Source organism: Schistocerca serialis, chromosome 4 (assembly GCF_023864345.2).
Source record: "Schistocerca serialis cubense isolate TAMUIC-IGC-003099 chromosome 4, iqSchSeri2.2, whole genome shotgun sequence".
Taxonomy (NCBI): Eukaryota; Metazoa; Arthropoda; class Insecta; order Orthoptera; family Acrididae; genus Schistocerca; species Schistocerca serialis.
In genome coordinates, this window is record NC_064641.1 from 440787842 (window position 1) to 440805648 (window position 17807).

General features: G+C 39.7%; 1 protein-coding gene across 5 annotated transcripts in view; it reads left to right on the forward strand.

Annotated features, from left to right (window-relative positions):
• The first annotated feature begins 459 nt into the window (after positions 1–459).
• LOC126475062 (cytochrome P450 9e2-like) overlaps positions 460–17807 on the forward strand; it is a 122860-nt gene continuing 105512 nt past the window's right edge. The window contains exon 1 of one of the 5 annotated variants that reach the window (XM_050102621.1): positions 460–573. Coding sequence is in view for 1 of the 5 variants with exons in the window: in XM_050102616.1 (XP_049958573.1) it covers positions 1066–1118 (53 nt within the window). In the remaining 4 variants the exon portion in view is untranslated. The other 4 variants (XM_050102617.1, XM_050102616.1, XM_050102620.1 and 1 more) reach the window with 4 other exon arrangements.

Consider the following 17807-nt stretch of genomic DNA (forward strand, 5'->3'; position numbering starts at 1 on the left):
AATGAAAATTGTTTCCTCGATTTATGTTCTTAGTTACATGCAGCGTACGCTTTTCCGTTGTCCAGTTTTCTGGTCTCTTTTGCGGACGAAAACATATAGGAGAAATAGTCAAGCCTTCACCCCAAACCTTCGCAATGCGTCAGAAAAATGAAACAAACTATAAAATAAACGTTAAGAAGATACGCAACAACAACAAAATCAAACGAAACATTCTGAACAACCAAATCTACTACTGTTACAGGAGTGATCAAGCCATAGTCGGGTTGACAGTAGGTTAACCACTGATGTTAGCATATGACGACACGACCCCCCCCCCCCCCCCCCCCCTACCTGAATAAAGGCTAAGCAGTTTCTTCGCGAGTATCGTTGTCGTCAACATTTTTCCAGTCCAGTTCCGTTGTCGTTGTGCGATACAGACTGTACGAATGCTGCCATTTGAAATGCATCGTGGAGTGTTCTGACTACCCCTTTTGTGATGTCCAGTACGAATCGACTTTTTTTCGTCTCCGTCATTCGAACAATGATACCTATTACCAACAGTAACAACTTTTAACAAGCAAATGGAGAGGAACGGTGAGTTGTCGGTATCGCGCTCATGGAAATAAATAAAATAGAATGCCCTTCGAAATTCGATGTGAGATAGTTGAGGAGGTATTAAAAAACTGCGATGAATCTCTGTTTGAAAATTAAGTCCGGCTCCGCTTCAGAAGAAAATCTTCGAAATTGATCTGGGGAATTTGGAAACAATTATAGAAGAACAAAAAGAGGCTGACAGATTCAAGAAATACGATGTCATAGATAGCCAGCTACGTACTTACACTTCATCTGCCTGTACTCATTCTTTTGTGTACAAGAGATAACATGTGCGTTATGCAAGAATGATAGAGCTCCTTTTTTGAAATAAAAGAAAATGACACCTTCATTGGAGGGCATTCTCAGTTCAGGAAGTAAAGAACGCAGCGCTCGCGGCGTGTAGATTAACGGACGGCATTTATAGGTGAGTCGTTTAGTGTATGTAGTCGACCATGAGCAACAGATAACATCTGATCGGAACTGTCAGACAACATGCAAAAGCCTTCTGCAATGATGTGGTTGAGATCTTGGTTAAGAGTCCTTGGGTAAAGTGCATTTTATTATTACAAAGTGCACAGTTTGTGCAGAAGAAAACGAGTTCGAGAAAGTGTAAGACTACGTATTTATAGAAGCCGCAAGACACTCCAGTTTCGTTTAAGGCCTGACTAATTTGTTTTAAATAGTCTCGGATAACATTTTCGAAACGGGTAGTGGTCGAAATTTGGTGTCTGTGCCCCCTCATCGTCCTGTACTTATTAGCCTAACATTGAGTACTTTCTGTTTCGAGGAGAGTAGTTTAACAGAGAAGAGAACAAGATATTTTAAAAGGAGGAAGCAATGGAATGAGAAGAAAGGAGAAGTATTTTAACGGCGTTGCTATCCGAATATGCCATAGAAGGAGAGGGTTGCAGAATTTTGCTGTGTTTTCTAATACAGCAAATAAAATTAGTGATTATGCACGTTTGTAAAAGTGCATAGTATTTGGCACATGAGTTTTCAGAAATAAACCGAGGATTATTGCAAATCAAGATCTGCTCTAAATACCAACAGACAGTTCAGTAATGCCTTATAGCCTTTTTGCTGGTGTATGTTTTTCACACTGTTGGTATTTATTTTCTTGGTTAGTATGCCAGTGTCATTCTTCAACTTATATTTTCTTTAAGTGTGATATACACAACTAGATTAACGTTCATACGAGTATAGTCACGAAATTGGAGTCTTGCAGCATGCAATTCCATTTACTTTCATGTGACTTTAAAAAAGTTTTTTTCAAATACCAGTTGTTGTATGTCATATTTCATGAAACGTTTCAGTGTCAGGGATGGGGTGATACCAAAATGACAAGCCATTGCTTGGGGCGCCAAGCTGATGGCGGTGCCACAGCTGTAAGATTAATTTCAATACAGGATCTGTCACAGCTCGTAGTGGCACCTTCATGGACCCTGCTGAGAGAGACAAGTCATGAAAACTGACATGGGTGAAAGTTAGCGAGGCAAAGGGGGGAGGGGGTACCAAATGATAAGTCGTTTGTGTGAAAAATGCTCTCGAACCAGCTCTCGCAGTATGTGTGTTAAGAAAAAACAATCTTGCAGGGGCCTCAATAGTAATAGTCAAATCATTACACTCGCATGAGAGATTATATAGGTAGGCTGCTATTTAATAGTGTTTACAGCCAATAAAAAGCCTTTTTTTATGCTGAGTTGTACATAGAGCCTATTTTTGAAACAGGCTACCTGTGAATTTTAAGGGGATCATTGGATAAATATGTTACTAATAGGCCCTACTGATCTTGTGATGTAGAGACTGGCAAACTCAAGTTTCTAATGTATGAAATAGATTAGTATGATAAATATTTATTCATATGGTGCATGGATAAATAATTTCCATCAGTAACTATAAGAACAGTGGCATAAATGAAACATATGTGGGTAACAGACAAATAACTTATCGATATTATGTATGGTGAAATAACAACTTTTTCAAAGTGAAATTTTTCTGTTCCCATTCTTATCTTGCACCGTCTGAATGTTTGGGACTGCAGCAAGAACCATTAGATAATTTGTGTTCCTTACTTGTTTTGTTCGTTACTACAGAGTGACTCCCCATAAACAACTTTTTTAAAAGTATTCCTGGTTAACCATCTAACTTTGGCTTTTCAGTGGTTTGCTCATACTGCTTAAGTCAAATGATAGGGTGGTTCCTTTGGAAAGGAGATTAATTTCCTTTATCAGTCTGCTGTTGTGCTCCATTTCTAGTGACCTCCATATCAATGAACTGTTAAATCCTAATCTTCTTTTCTTTCTTCCTTTGGACTGTGTAAAAATTGGGACTTGGTACAGGCACTAATGACCGCGCAGTTGAGCACCCCACAAACCGAACATCTTTCTTCCTTTGAATTTTTAAGATGGCTGCATTTTTTTCTGTTATGCCAGAGTAAATGTGCTTGCTACTGCAGTAAATATATAATAAATATAGCCCATCATATCAGATAAGCATAGTATGTGGAGGAGTGGTAACAGAGCACCAGCTGTCAGTGGCGCAGAAAGAAGTTCAATATGCAGCTACAAAAATTTTTGATCATTTACCCAATAACATAAAGTGTCTTGTCAGGTAGCAAATCAAGTTTTAAGTCTAACCTGAAGTCATTTCTCCTGGTTAACTCTTATTCCATGGACAAATTTCTTTTTTAAAACTGGTACCCTGCATAATCAGAATAATAATAACAAAATTAATTGTTTTTAAGTGAAGTTCCATAAGTACAACTAACAAATGTTAACACTAAACATGTATACATGTTCTGTAAACTGACTTGCTCCACATCATTTCAATAAAAAAAGCTTTCAAATAATCTATGGGACATGTAACTACAAACTAGCAGCTGGTCTTAAGTCTTAGAATGTAGTGAATTTGTGAAATTCAGAAACTCTGTTTCACAGCATCAGTATTTTAATCAATTGATTTAGTCTGGCAGTTGGAAACCCTGCAGACCATTAACTGTTATATACCAGTGTTTGTGAAAATTGCTACAGTGAGGAAGAATGTTCAAATTTGGAGAATGTGTACAGTAGTCTAACAGGAATAATTGATCATGATTGTAGAAAGACAGCAGGCATATAGTTCCAGAAGTGTCTTGTCTCATTTCATTGTTAACATCAGAGTTTCACCAAGCTCAGGAATTAAAGTGCTGTCTACTGAAGTATACACATGATAGCAGGTCCTAGGATGTGTTGTTATCAGAAGGTACAAAATAAGCAAATGAGGGAATCTGAATGAGCCAGAATGATTGATCTTTGAAGCATGGGTTTATTCTACAGTGACATTGCTGGTTATAGATGGGTTTCTGCTACAACAGTGATGTGTGCGTGTTACTAAGGAAGTTACTTGCATGGTTAAGTGAGTATAGGGTATGCAATACAGCCACAGCAGGGGATGAGTATCATAATTGGCTTCCAATTCTTGTATATTATATTGGCTGGATGAATGCTGTTGCTGATTCACTATGTGCCAAAGTTTGGTGTTTCCCAGTGAATTCTACTTCACACTGTCCTGTTGTGATGGCCACATTTTTGCTGACCACAGTCTTGGTGATTGTGTTATTTTATTGCATGGTGGCCAGACACTATATGTCATGATTTGTTATATCATTGTATGCATCATGCGCGATCTTGACTCCTAGATATTGATGGAAGCTGAAATCTCGGTGAGGTTTCAGAGCTCGAAGTAGTTCCTTTCCTTCAGGCTACAAGCCTTACATCAGCAAGACAGTGCACATCATATGTGAAACAAATTTCCAACTCTACTTCAGCTTCCCTACTTGTTCACCTGATGTGTTATATGATGAACAAGCCTGAGATGTGATAGCTCAGCAATTTCATCATCACTGTCCCTTAGCAATAACTTTTGAAACTGTGTGGATTCATCAAGAAATTGACTGGAGTTAGATTCCACAGGAAGATATCTAGGCTCTGTTTTAGTCCATACAGCTGTGTTGACTGGCTCTGATTGCAACATAATGGGGAGTGTCACACCACACTTTATTCTTAGAGATCATGTAGTGCTGTAAATCTAGTAATCAGTATAGTACCATGTTCAGTATAATGAAATAATTATTACTGAATTATATATATACAGAATTTAGATTATAACATAATTACAACGTTGTGCATTTCGTAAGTATGCCATTGATTATTACAAAATTACACTACGCATGAAAGCAAAATCATGTGACGTAAAAAACAAATTTAACACAGTAACATTAATTCACATACACAGCCAGAACTAACAGCCTCCTTATTCATTATTAATACACTCCTGGAAATTGAAATAAGAACACCGTGAATTCATTGTCCCAGGAAGGGGAAACTTTATTGACACATTCCTGGGGTCAGATACATCACATGATCACACAGACAGAACCACAGGCACATAGACACAGGCAACAGAGCATGCACAATGTCGGCACTAGTACAGTGTATATCCACCTTTCGCAGCAATGCAGGCTGCTATTCTCCCATGGAGACGATCGTAGAGATGCTGGATGTAGTCCTGTGGAACGGCTTGCCATGCCATTTCCACCTGGCGCCTCAGTTGGACCAGCGTTCGTGCTGGACGTGCAGACCGCGTGAGACGACGCTTCATCCAGTCCCAAACATGCTCAATGGGGGACAGATCCGGAGATCTTGCTGGCCAGGGTAGTTGACTTACACCTTCTAGAGCACGTTGGGTAGCACGGGATACATGCGGACGTGCATTGTCCTGTTGGAACAGCAAGTTCCCTTGCCGGTCTAGGAATGGTAGAACGATGGGTTCGATGACGGTATGGATGTACCGTGCACTATTCAGTGTCCCCTCGACGATCACCAGTGGTGTACGGCCAGTGTAGGAGATCGCTCCCCACACCATGATGCCGGGTGTTGGCCCTGTGTGCCTCGGTCGTATGCAGTCCTGATTGTGGCGCTCACCTGCACGGCGCCAAACACGCATACGACCATCATTGGCACCAAGGCAGAAGCGACTCTCATCGCTGAAGACGACACGCCTCCATTCGTCCCTCCATTCACGCCTGTCGCGACACCACTGGAGGCGGGCTGCACGATGTTGGGGCGTGAGCGGAAGACGGCCTAACGGTGTGCGGGACCGTAGCCCAGCTTCATGGAGACGGTTGCGAATGGTCCTCGCCGATACCCCAGGAGCAACAGTGTCCCTAATTTGCTGGGAAGTGGCGGTGCGGTCCCCTACGGCACTGCGTAGGATCCTACGGTCTTGGCGTGCATCCGTGCGTTGCTGCGGTCCGGTCCCAGGTCGACGGGCACGTGCACCTTCCGCCGACCACTGGCGACAACATCGATGTACTGTGGAGACCTCACGCCCCACGTGTTGAGCAATTCGGCGGTACGTCCACCCGGCCTCCCGCATGCCCACTATATGCCCTCGCTCAAAGTCCGTCAACTGCACATACGGTTCACGTCCACGCTGTTGCGGCATGCTACCAGTGTTAAAGACTGCGATGGAGCTCCGTATGCCACGGCAAACTGGCTGACACTGACGGCGGCGGTGCACAAATGCTGCGCAGCTAGCGCCATTCGACGGCCAACACCGCGGTTCCTGGTGTGTCCGCTGTGCCGTGCTTGTGATCATTGCTTGTACAGCCCTCTCGCAGTGTCCGGAGCAAGTATGGTGGGTCTGACACACCGGTGTCAATGTGTTCTTTTTTCCATTTCCAGGAGTGTATAAGGGAGGCAGTACTACATAATTCTTTTTGAATCGTTGGATAAATATGTGACTGTGATAGAATCACACACTTGCAACACAATTTACTGGATATTTAACTTTGGTTATGTGCCACTTTACTTTATGGAGTTCAGGGAGCACATTGCTCAGGTAATAGTTAACTATATTGTTGCTGAATAAATTAGTAATTAAAATTCTGAACATTAGATTTAATATCGATTGAAATGTTGACAAGCCCAGGATGGAACAACACCAATATTATGAAAAGGATAGATTACTACATGCCATACAAAAGAGATGTAGAGTTGTGGATAGGCACAACAAGAAGACTGATGTATTTTGTAGCTTCCTGCCAAAAGGCCTTCTTGGGAGGTAGGAAATGCATACACATTAACATAAGCACAACTCACATACACATGACAACTATCTCTGGTTGCTGTGGGCAGAGACAGTGGTCATGTGTGAGCGAGTTGTGCTCATGTGTATGTGTGTTTCCGTCTTCAGAAGAAGGCATTTTGGCCAAAAGCCAATATGTATAGTTGTCTTTTCACTGTGCCTTAATCTAACTTTCAGCAGCTTTCACAGTATGAATGTCATTAGGGCCTATCTTTGTCATTGTTCAGCAAATAAAGTTTCTGTCACCACTCCACTGCACACAAATTAGCCCTCATTATTAAAATTAGTGCTCATAATTTGATGGACTTTCATAATTTCCAACCACTGGATTTGATTGGTTGCTTGGACTCAACTGCAGTATCCTTTCGTCAGCTTATGGTGTCCACAATGCACAGACCAGCACTTCATTACCGTTTACTTTGAGCAAACAGCTACTGATAGCTAAAACAAGTCTTACAATGTATGTCTCACTTTCTTGACCAACAATGAAAGCCCTGCTTACACACAGCACACAAAATTATAAATTTACATAATCCAGCATGAATTCACTACACACTCTTACATGTGAAATTCAAAACAATTAAAGTGGAAAAATTTGAATTGTTGTGATCTACTAACAAGCAAACACTTGTCTCCTGTAACAGACACTGTGAATAAACAAGTTTTTCTTAATAATTAAAAACTTTCTGACAGCTCAAATGGCACCTTGCAATGTCAGATAGTGGGCAGAATTTTTTTGTGTAGTTAACTGAAAGAGGTTTGTGTTTTACATAAAGAATATGGAGGTATAATTACATTGTGGTTATCAGTGCAACAATTTCTATATATTTAAGTACTTCTCGTTTAATGTGAAGCCAAGTGCACTCCATTCCAGGCCTTTCCATTCTATGAGAATTACAAGTGTTCACTGAGAACTGAATACAAGAACTTCACATCTGTGGCCAGGGATAGAGAATGGGGGCAGCCTGTACATAGTTAACATAGGATGTTGGAAATGTCAGTTGTATTTATCAACAGAAAAATTACATGTGGAATGGAGTCTGGGGTTCTTTTAAAAATGTTACAACTGTTACTTCACAAATGCCAAAGCAAAGGGAAGCATTTAATTTTTTTTTTTTTTTTTTTGGGAATACAGGCTTATTCATAAGTACCTCCAGGGTTTAAGATGACGACTGCATGACTAAAAGACATTCAGAGCTCTTGTAAAGAGAAGTGTTTAATTGAGTAATAACAATTAATTAAGGCAATATTATATCACAAATAAGTGAATTAATACCTGTTGTAAGCTATCAATTGAAGGTTTCATATATTTTGTAAATTTTTTGGAAAAATAAAACATTTTGTAGGTGTGAATTTTGGACTAAGTTTTGTTAGTGTTATCGTTCATTGTAAATTACATGATTATTTCAGTAAAGTACAGTTTGAGTTGTTAGTATATCCATACATGCTGTCCATTTGATCCTCTAGTAAGTAGCCGAAGTGAAAAGTTTAGAAATAAGTGAAAAGTTTGTATGGTGTAGGCCAAGTTCTTGCTTTGCTTTTGTTTTGTCGCATAAACTATAAATGTTTAATCATTTCTATTTTTGCAGACGTTTTGAATTAGTATCCGGAATTTAGGGCCAAACTTTATAAGAAATTTAATAAGCCTATATTAATTGAGTAGTCTAGGAAGTTATTCTTGTTTAGACTAAAGCTAAAATTTGTTGCTGTGAGTGAGAAGTGTATGACTTACTGTAGGATTTTTAGTTCTGGGTGTGATGTGAGGATTGTTGCAGTTTCTATCTTGTGGGTGACTAGGGGCATGGGAATTGGGGAAGTAAACAAGGCTGATTGGTTGTGTGGGATTTGCTATAGAGACAGGAAGGCAGTGGAACAGGAGGAGAAGATTGCTGCCCTTCAGGTGGAACTAGATAAGACAAAGCAAGATCTGGAAAGGTTAAGGGGGAAGAAGGGAAAAGAGAGGTGGGAAGTCACAACAGGTTATATAAGAAATAGGAATAGGACTTTCTCAGACAGTGTTGTTGTCAATGTGGAAAACTAGTTTGATCTGTTGTCACAGTTGGAAACTGATGAGTCACAAGTAGATGTAGAAGTCGACAGGACGCAACAAACTTTCAGAAAGTGTTTGAGAAGTAAGAAGTCAGAAAAAATTGTGAAGAAGACTAAGAAGAAAGTTTTGTTGCTAGGTAGTTCACATGCTAGATGTGTTGGCCAACATCTGCAGGATGAACTAGGGTCATGTTACCAGGTCACAGTTTTTTTTAAACGTATTGCAAGTCTTGGTCAGGTGATAGAAGATGTAGGTTCCTTCTGCATATACTTCACAAAGGAAGACTCCATGGCAATAGTGGGCAGGGCGGGCAGCAACATAGACAGAGAGCCTAATTATTCAGTTGAGGGTGACCTGATAAAGATAGCTTCAACAAAGAGATATACTTGTGTTGGACTTGTATTAGTTCTGAGGCACCATGACCGGCCTCATTTAAACTCTTCTGTTAGGAGAGTTAATTTACAGGTGGAACGGCTGCTTGGATCAGGTGTCGATTCTCACATCGGTGTGGTTCCTGTGGACTCTCTCAGCAGGTGGAACTATACCATTCATGGCCTTCACTTCAACAGAAATGGGAAGGGAAAACTGTCTTTGCTAATAGCAAATAACTTAAGGGGGGGGGGGGGGGTCTGTCACAAGTGGTAAAGTACCACTGGTTACAAGTGACACAGAACAGCAGTTTTTTAAGGGTTTGGAGGGCAGAAACAAAAGATGTTCAGAGACGTGCTGAAAACGACATTCACATTGACAAGACAGGCAACCAGGAACCAAATTTTAATGTACACAATTCATGCAGACAGCCTTTGATTGGAACTGGAGGTGTTAAAAAATTGACAGAAAAATTAGGTTCATCTAGTTGAGATTCAGGTAGTACACAAAATCAGTTACCCTTATTGCATTAGAATATCTGAGGATGAGGGATGTTGAAGAATTAGAGTTGAGTGAACCAGTTGATACAAGCTGCCTCTCTGAACCTCAGGTGACCACAGGTTATGTTACAGGACTCAAGTTAGCTTTTTACTTCTGTGGAGAAAATAAGGAGAAAGGAAGAGTTGCCACATTTGTCAGAATCTGTTTTGATTTCAAGAATATTTATATTAATAAATTTCACTCATAGCAGCACTTACAAGCTTATGCAACAGAAGTACTATTTCATAAGTCCTTTTAATTGTAAGTATATATAGAGCACCTTCAGGAAACTTTAACTTCATAAACCCTATTGTCTCATCTCGCAGAAGGAAAAAAAAAAAAAAAAAAGTTTTTGCTGGTGAATTTAATTTGGATTTATGGGGAAGTTCCATCAATGAACAACTACTGCAATCAGTGACACTGTCATTTAATTTAATTCCTACTGTTAACTTTGCATCTAGGGTATGCAAATGCTCTGAGACTGCTATTGATAATATCTTTGTAGGCAAACCTAGGAAAAAAGTCGATATCACAAAATCAATAGTAAATGGGCTATCTGATCATGACATGTAGCACCTTGTATCAAACATTGAAACTTGTCAGGATAAAAAATTTGGTAAATCAGAATACAGGAAGGTAATACATCAGTCAAAAATGGAGAACTTAGGAGATTGCTCAAAGACGTGAACTGGATAGATGTTTACAGTACTTCTGACTAAAGTGAAAAATACAAAGCATTCATTAATAAAGTTACTTCCTCTTTTGAAAATTGTTTTCCCCTAGCGGTAACTTAACCAAAGAGAAGTCTAAAAACAAACCATGGATTACACAAGGAATAAAGAAATAGTGGGACAAAAAGGAGACTGTATCCACTATCTAGGAACAGCTCTGATGTTAGTGTTGTACTACATTACAAAGAATACTGCATATTATTGAAGCAAGTAACCCAGAAATCAAAGCAGCTTTATTATGAGATAATGATAATTACATCAGGCAACAAAATAAAAGCAATATGGGATATAGTGAAGACCGAGAAAGGTCGGGTCAAAAAGAAAGAGGAACAGATAGTTCTAAAAATAAACGAGACATTGGTAACAAATGCAAATAAGGGTGCAAACGTCTTAAACAAGTATTTCGCTTCTGTTACTGACAACTTGGTGTCATCGGGTTTGGTAAACAGTGCAATGGAGTATCTGAGACCATTATTTACAGATAACTTCAGTAAAATGCAGATGACATTCACATCTCGCAAAGAAGTAGCATTCATCATAAAATCTTTAAAATCCAACTGCTCTAGTGGTTATGATAACATATCAGTGAGGTTTATCAGTGTGTGCTCATGCGAGTTGAGTTCTTTCTTAAGTTGTTTGTGTAATCAATCTCTTTTTATCAGTGCATCATTTCCAGACTGGCCAAAATATGCTGAATTTAAGCTTCTTTACAAGAAGGGGGATAAAGAGATACTATCGGCCAATTTCACTTTTGTGAGCTTTTCAAAATTTTTGAAAAGATTATGTTCAAGTGTCTCCTCGAGAATCTGACTGCAAGTAATAAACTGAAGTGCCAAAGAAACTAGTTCAGGCATGCATATTCAAATACAGAGATATGTAAACAGGCAGAATACAGCGCTGCGATCGGCAGTGCCTGTATAAGACAACAAGTGCCTGGCACAGTTGTTGGATCTGTTACTGCTACTACAGTGGCAGGTTATCAAGATTTAAGTGAGTTTGAACTTGATGTTATAGTCAGTGCACAAGTGATGGGACACAGCATCTCCAAGGAGGTAATGAAGTGGGGATTTTCCTGTATGACCATTTCACGAGTGTACCGTGAAAATCAGGAATCTGGTACAACATCAAATCTCCGACATCGCTACAGCCAGAAAAAGATTGTGCAAGAATGGGACCAGAGAATTGTTTAACGAGATGGAAGTGCAGCCCTCCTGCAAATTGCTGCAGATTTCAATGCTGGGCCATCAACAAGTGTCAGCGTGCAAACCACTCAACAAAACATCATCGATATGGGCTTTCGGAGCCGAAGTTCCACTCGTGTACCCTTGGTGACTGCATGGCACAAAGCTTTACGGCTCGCCTGAGCTTGTCAACACTGACATTAGACTGTTGATGACTGGAAATATGTTGCTCTGTCGGACGAGTCTTGTTTAACGTTGTATCGGCAGATGGATGTGTTCGGGTATGGAGACACTCATGAATCCATGGGCCCAGCATGTCAGCAGAGGACTGTTCAAGCTGGTGGAGGCTCTGTAATAATGTGGGGCACGTGCAGTTGGAATGATATGGGACCCCTGATACATGCAGGTAGGACTCGTTAACATACACTATGTGATCAAAATTATCCAGACATCCCCAAAAACATGTTTTTCATTAGGTGCATTGTGCTGCCACCTACTGCCAGTACTGGATATCACTGACCACAGTAGTCATTAGACACTCGTGAGAGAGCAGAATGGGGCACTCCGCAGAACTCACGGACTTCGAACATCGTCAGGTGACTGAGTGTCACTTGTCATACATCTGTATGTGAGAGTTCCACACTCTTAAACATTCCTAGGTCCACTGTTTCCAATGTGATAGTGAAGTGGAAATGTGAAGGAACACGTACAGCACAAAAGCGCACAGACTGACCTCGTCTGTTGACTGACAGTGACCGTCAACAGTTGAAGAGGGTCGTAATGTGTAATAGGCAGACATCTATCCAGACCATCACACATGAATTCCAAATTGCATCAGGATCCACTGCAAGTTAGGTGGGAGGTGAGTAAATTTGGATTTCATGGTTGAGCGGCTGCTCGTAAGTAACACATCATGCCGGTAAATGCCAAACGATGCCTCGCTTGGTGTGAGGAGCATAAAAATTGGATGATTGGACAACGGAAAAACGTGTGGAGGGATGAATCACAGCACGTAATGTGGAGATCCGATGGCGGGATGTGGGTATGGCAAATGCCCGGTGAATGTCATCTGCCAGCGTGTGTAGCGCCAACAGTAAATTTTGGAGGTGGTGGTATTATGTTGTGGTCGTGTTTTTCATGAAGGGGACTTTCACCCCTTGTTATTTTGCATGGCACTATCACATCGCTGGCCTACATTGATGTTTTAAGCACCTTCTTGCTTCCCACTGTTGAAGAGCAGTTCGGGGATGGCGATTGCGTCTTTCAACACGATCAAGCACCAGTTCGTAATGCACGGCCTGTGGCGGAGTGCAGCACTCCATGATGAATTGGCTGCCATTCCCCAAGAAACCTTCCGGCACCTGATTGAATCTATGCCTGCGAGAGTGGAAGCTGCCATCAAGGCAAAGGGTGGGCCAATACTATATTGAATCCAGCATTACCGATGGAGGGCTCCATGAACTTGTCATTTTCAGCGAGGTGTCCGGATACTTTTGATCACATAGAGAACATAAGCATCCTGTCTGATCACCTGCATCCATTCATGTCCATTGGGCATTCTTTACCGACTTGGATAATTCCAGCAGGACAGTGTGACAGAATTGCTACAAAGTGGCTCCAGGAACACTTCTGCATTTAAACTCTTCCACTGGTCACCAAATGCTCCAGACATTTACATTATTGAGCATATCTGGGATGCCTTGCAACATGCTGTTCAGAAGAGATCCTCACCCGTTCGTACTCTTACCAGCCCTGCTGGATTCATGGTGTCAGTTTCCTCCAGCACTCCTTCAGACATTTGTTGGGTTCATGCCACGACGTGATGTGGCACTTCTGCATGCTCGCAGAACTCTTAAACGATATTAGGCACATGTACTAGTTTCTTTGGCTCTTCAATGTATATTGTCCAAGTCACAGTTTGGATTTGTTAAAGGTTCTGATATAGAGAAAGCTATTTACATGTACACTGAGAATGTACTTCATTCATTAGGTAACAAATTAGAGGCTACTGGCACATTCTGTGGCCTTACAAAAGCCTTTGTGTGAATCACAGCATTTTCTTAAGTAATTTAGAATATTATGGTGTTACCAGCAGTGTTGTGAAATGATTTGAGTCTTACCTAACTATCAGGAAACAAAGGGTGCAGTAAGCAGTCTGTCTTCATCTGATGGGGAATTAATTACATGCAGTGTTCCTCAAGGTTCCATTTTGTGTCAGTTGCATTTTCTAGTGTACATTAATGACCTCTAGTCTGTTATATTGCCAGATGCTAAGTTTGTTTTGTTTGAAATGGCTGCTAATCAAATTTTCACTGACAGTAATAAATGGTTTAAAGCTAAGCTTTGAAAAGACCCACTATATGCAGTGCGGAACCTGTGAGAGATTTCTTTCCAGCATGTGCGTGAGATGCAGATTGAAGACGTTGACAGTGTTAAATTTCTGGTATTACAACTCTATAATAAATTCAGTTGAGAAGGGCATACCACAGAATTGCTGTAGTGCTTAAACAAGTGTGTATTTGCAGCACTGTGCTTACGTTCATTTTATTATGTCATATGGGATCATATTCTGGGATAATTTGTCAAACTGAACAAAAGTTTTTAGCATTCAAAAGCGTGTAATAAGAATCATTTGTGGTGTAAATTCAAGAACATCATGTAGAAACCTGTTCAAGGAACTTTGTATTCTAACAACTGCTTCTCAATATATTTATACTTTAATGAAATTTGTTGCAAGTAATATATATCTATTTCCAACCAATAGCTCAACACATAGTATCAATACTAGGAATAAGAACAAACTACATAAAGAACTAAATCACTTACCTTGGTTCAAAAACGGGCCCACTTTTCAGGAACACTTGTTTTCAATAAATTGCCAGCAACCATTAATACTTGGTTTCAGATAAGCACAATTTAAACAGAGTGTGAAAGACGTTTTGATAGGCAACTCCTTCTATTTTATAGATAAATATCTTAACAGAGACTGTTAGACCAGCTTAAGTAGAAATATCCGTTAGATTTCAGTTTTGACAGCACTTGGTCACAACAATCGTAATTAGATATTTTGTGTATGAAAAAATTTATTAAAACTGCATAACTATGTTTCATTCTGTTAATTCTGTAAATATCAGCAGTTCCAGTTCACTGTGATGTATTCACCTATTTCGACGGTTTCCTGACAAATGATCAGGGTAATGAGTATTCAAATGTTTTATGTTTTTTATCTTGTACTTTCTGACATGTTCTACACCTATGAGAATTATCTCATTCTTGGGTCTGTGGAACAAAAACTGAATCTAATCTAATGACATATGTCAGTGGCTAGGGAATATCTCTAGGTTTCGATTTATAACGTGTGCCATGGCTTAGTTGTACTAAGGGGCAGGTGTGTCAAAACATGTAGGCAAATCATCCATTCTATATTGTTGCATTGAATTAGTTTGTGCCTGCAGATAGGCAACCCAGTGAAACGTTTTCCAAAGCAGGCTGCTGTGGCTTCTTCCCAGGTAATTCGTGTTGGCAACTTCAATGAAGTGCATGTGCATATTGATGTTTGCCACATCACAGTGTAATGTGAATTAAAAGGTTAGAAAAGATGGTGCATATGCTAATATGTGTTTTCTTTATGTCTTGTAGTTTTCGTGTTGTCGTCTTTTGAGACCTTGAGGTTCTTACCAATAAACCTTTATATAGAGAAAATGAAGAGGTATCATAGGTGTAAAAATTTTTTGGTAGGAGCCAAAGATTGCAGCAGAATTCATTATATGCTCAATTAATTCATCATAAATGAATTAGTTCATGAAGGTGCCAATTCATGTAAATAAAAAAAGTCTAAAATGATTGATTGACTTCTGAGGATCTCCCAGCCAATAGTTCTCACATAGACCAGTTTGGCAAGTGGAACTATAGGGGGTGATCAAAAAGTTTCCATTCAATGGCCTTGCAGTCCATCTTCAGCATGTCAATGAGACAAAATCACCATTAGCATTGAGGCAATCATCCCATCAATGCACCCGGTTGAACATACTCATTTGGTAAAACACTGTTTCCTTCTGCATGTAGAAGCCCTTAATTCCCTGCTGCACACCTTCGTCCGAAAGGAATCAACAACACTTCAGGGTCTTTTTTAATGGACCAAAGATGTGATAATCACATGGGTACAGATCAGGGCTATAGAGAGGGTGTTAGAGTATTTTCCACTTTGATGAGGCTGGCCTCCCAGTTTTACAGTTTTGCATCGAATCGCGACCAGCACAGAACTCGGCACATCATTCCACAGTGGTGGTTTTCAATAGCCATGCTGCTCCATACTAAATCTTCATTCTCTGTTGGAAGTCTACCATGGCAGGCAAGAAAAGAATAATAGCATGTCAGTCCTGGTGGGATGCATTTGGTAATAACATGGCTGTAGTTAATGTTTCCATATTTACCACACGCATGGCGAAAGACATGAATGCCACAGTAATCCCTTGTCTACATATCGGTGCTTATGTATGTGCATCATGGTTGTGCTACATTGCATGTACTCTGCAGAAATATACTCAAATCGAAATTTTTTGATTGCACCTTATAATATTTAAGTTCTTGACTTTAAAGGCAAGTGAATCTGACAGTTTTACTGTATTATGTGTTCTTCCCTGACCGTTGCTTTCATTTTTAATGTTAGGCAAGAAGAGGCACACATTTGGTATCTAATTGTCATTCTTTGTTCTGTAAAGCAAATCACAAGGTATTTAAATAACAATTACATTTTAAATGCACAGATAGTTACACAAACTTTCAGCCAAAATATTCCCCCGTTAATGTCTCGGAATGGCTTGTTTTATGTGTTATACTGTGTGTATCCTTATTCCTCACTGTGCACAGAAAACAAGTGTGGTATTTCTGTCATAGATGATGAAAGCTGACAAAAATGTAGGAAAGGTGATGCTCAAATGTCATATTGAAAATTGTTTTAGGAAAAAGTGTGTGTTACTGTGCGGTGTACATTTTGAGCAAATGTCTGCGAGAATGAAATACGATGGAATGTTAATGAAAACTATGGATTTTGAATGTGGAGTTGAAGGTTTTTTTTTTTCTCCTGGTAAATTCCAGCACTCACTCTCATCAGTGAGGCTGCTAATTAGGTGAAAGTCTTGTGTAGTTATTATTGCATGTGATGGTTATCCTCTTCAGATTCCTTGAACATGTATGTTCTCTACTTAAAAGGATTCATTCCATGCCAGGTACGGTTAAAGAAGAGCATTCCATACTATCTGTCACCTTTGACCAGGCATCATACCAAGCCCTAAGATGCAACACAAACACAATTTCAGAATGTGGAGCAGTAACCTTAGATGTTATCATAACACGAAAATATAAACATCAATCGCAGACTCGTACAAATTCTTAATATTAAATGTTGGAGCTAATGGTACTATTGTGAGAAAGTGGGGAGTTTTGGATGTGAACAAACTAAAATCTGACATAACAACTGCAAAACCACAGTAATGTCACTAGTTGACAGAAACATGATAAAAAAAAGTGTTTTAGAAAAGCAAAGAATGCAGAATAAAAACAAAGAAACTGTAACTGGTACCAGCGTCAGTTGAGCTACATAGTTCAACTTGAAAGAAAGAAAGAAAAAAGAAAAAAAGGTAACACTACAAAAAGACAAAAGGCCAGTCCAATACTCATAACAAGAAATACAATCAGTGACCAAGAAGCAGTTGTAGCAGCAATGATTACGTATATAGGCTGTTAGTGACACTAAAATTAATGTCCAGCTACTCGCAGGTGAGAAAGGAACTGAAATTGAGATAGCAAAACATAAGCAAAAATGCTTAACTCTGTGTTCAAATGTTCCTTTATAAAAGAAAACCCAAGAGAATTGTCCCAATTTAATCCTTGTATCACCGAAAAAGGCTAACGATAGAAGTATAATTGTCTGTAGCTTTGAGAAACAGCTGAAGAATGCCCCAGGGCCCAACGACATCCATTTCAGAGTCTATAATGAATTTGTGATTGAGTTAGCCCACTTTTAACTATAATTTGTCATAGATCTCTCAAACAAAAGGCCTTGTCCAGTAATTGGAAGAAAGCACAGGTGACACCCATCTACAAGAACGAGTAGCAGAAGTGATTACCAAAATTTCCATCAAGCATTCAATACATTGATTTGTTGTAGAATCTTAGAGCATATTCTGACTTCAAACATAATGAGATATCTCGAACAGAATAACCTCCTACATGCCA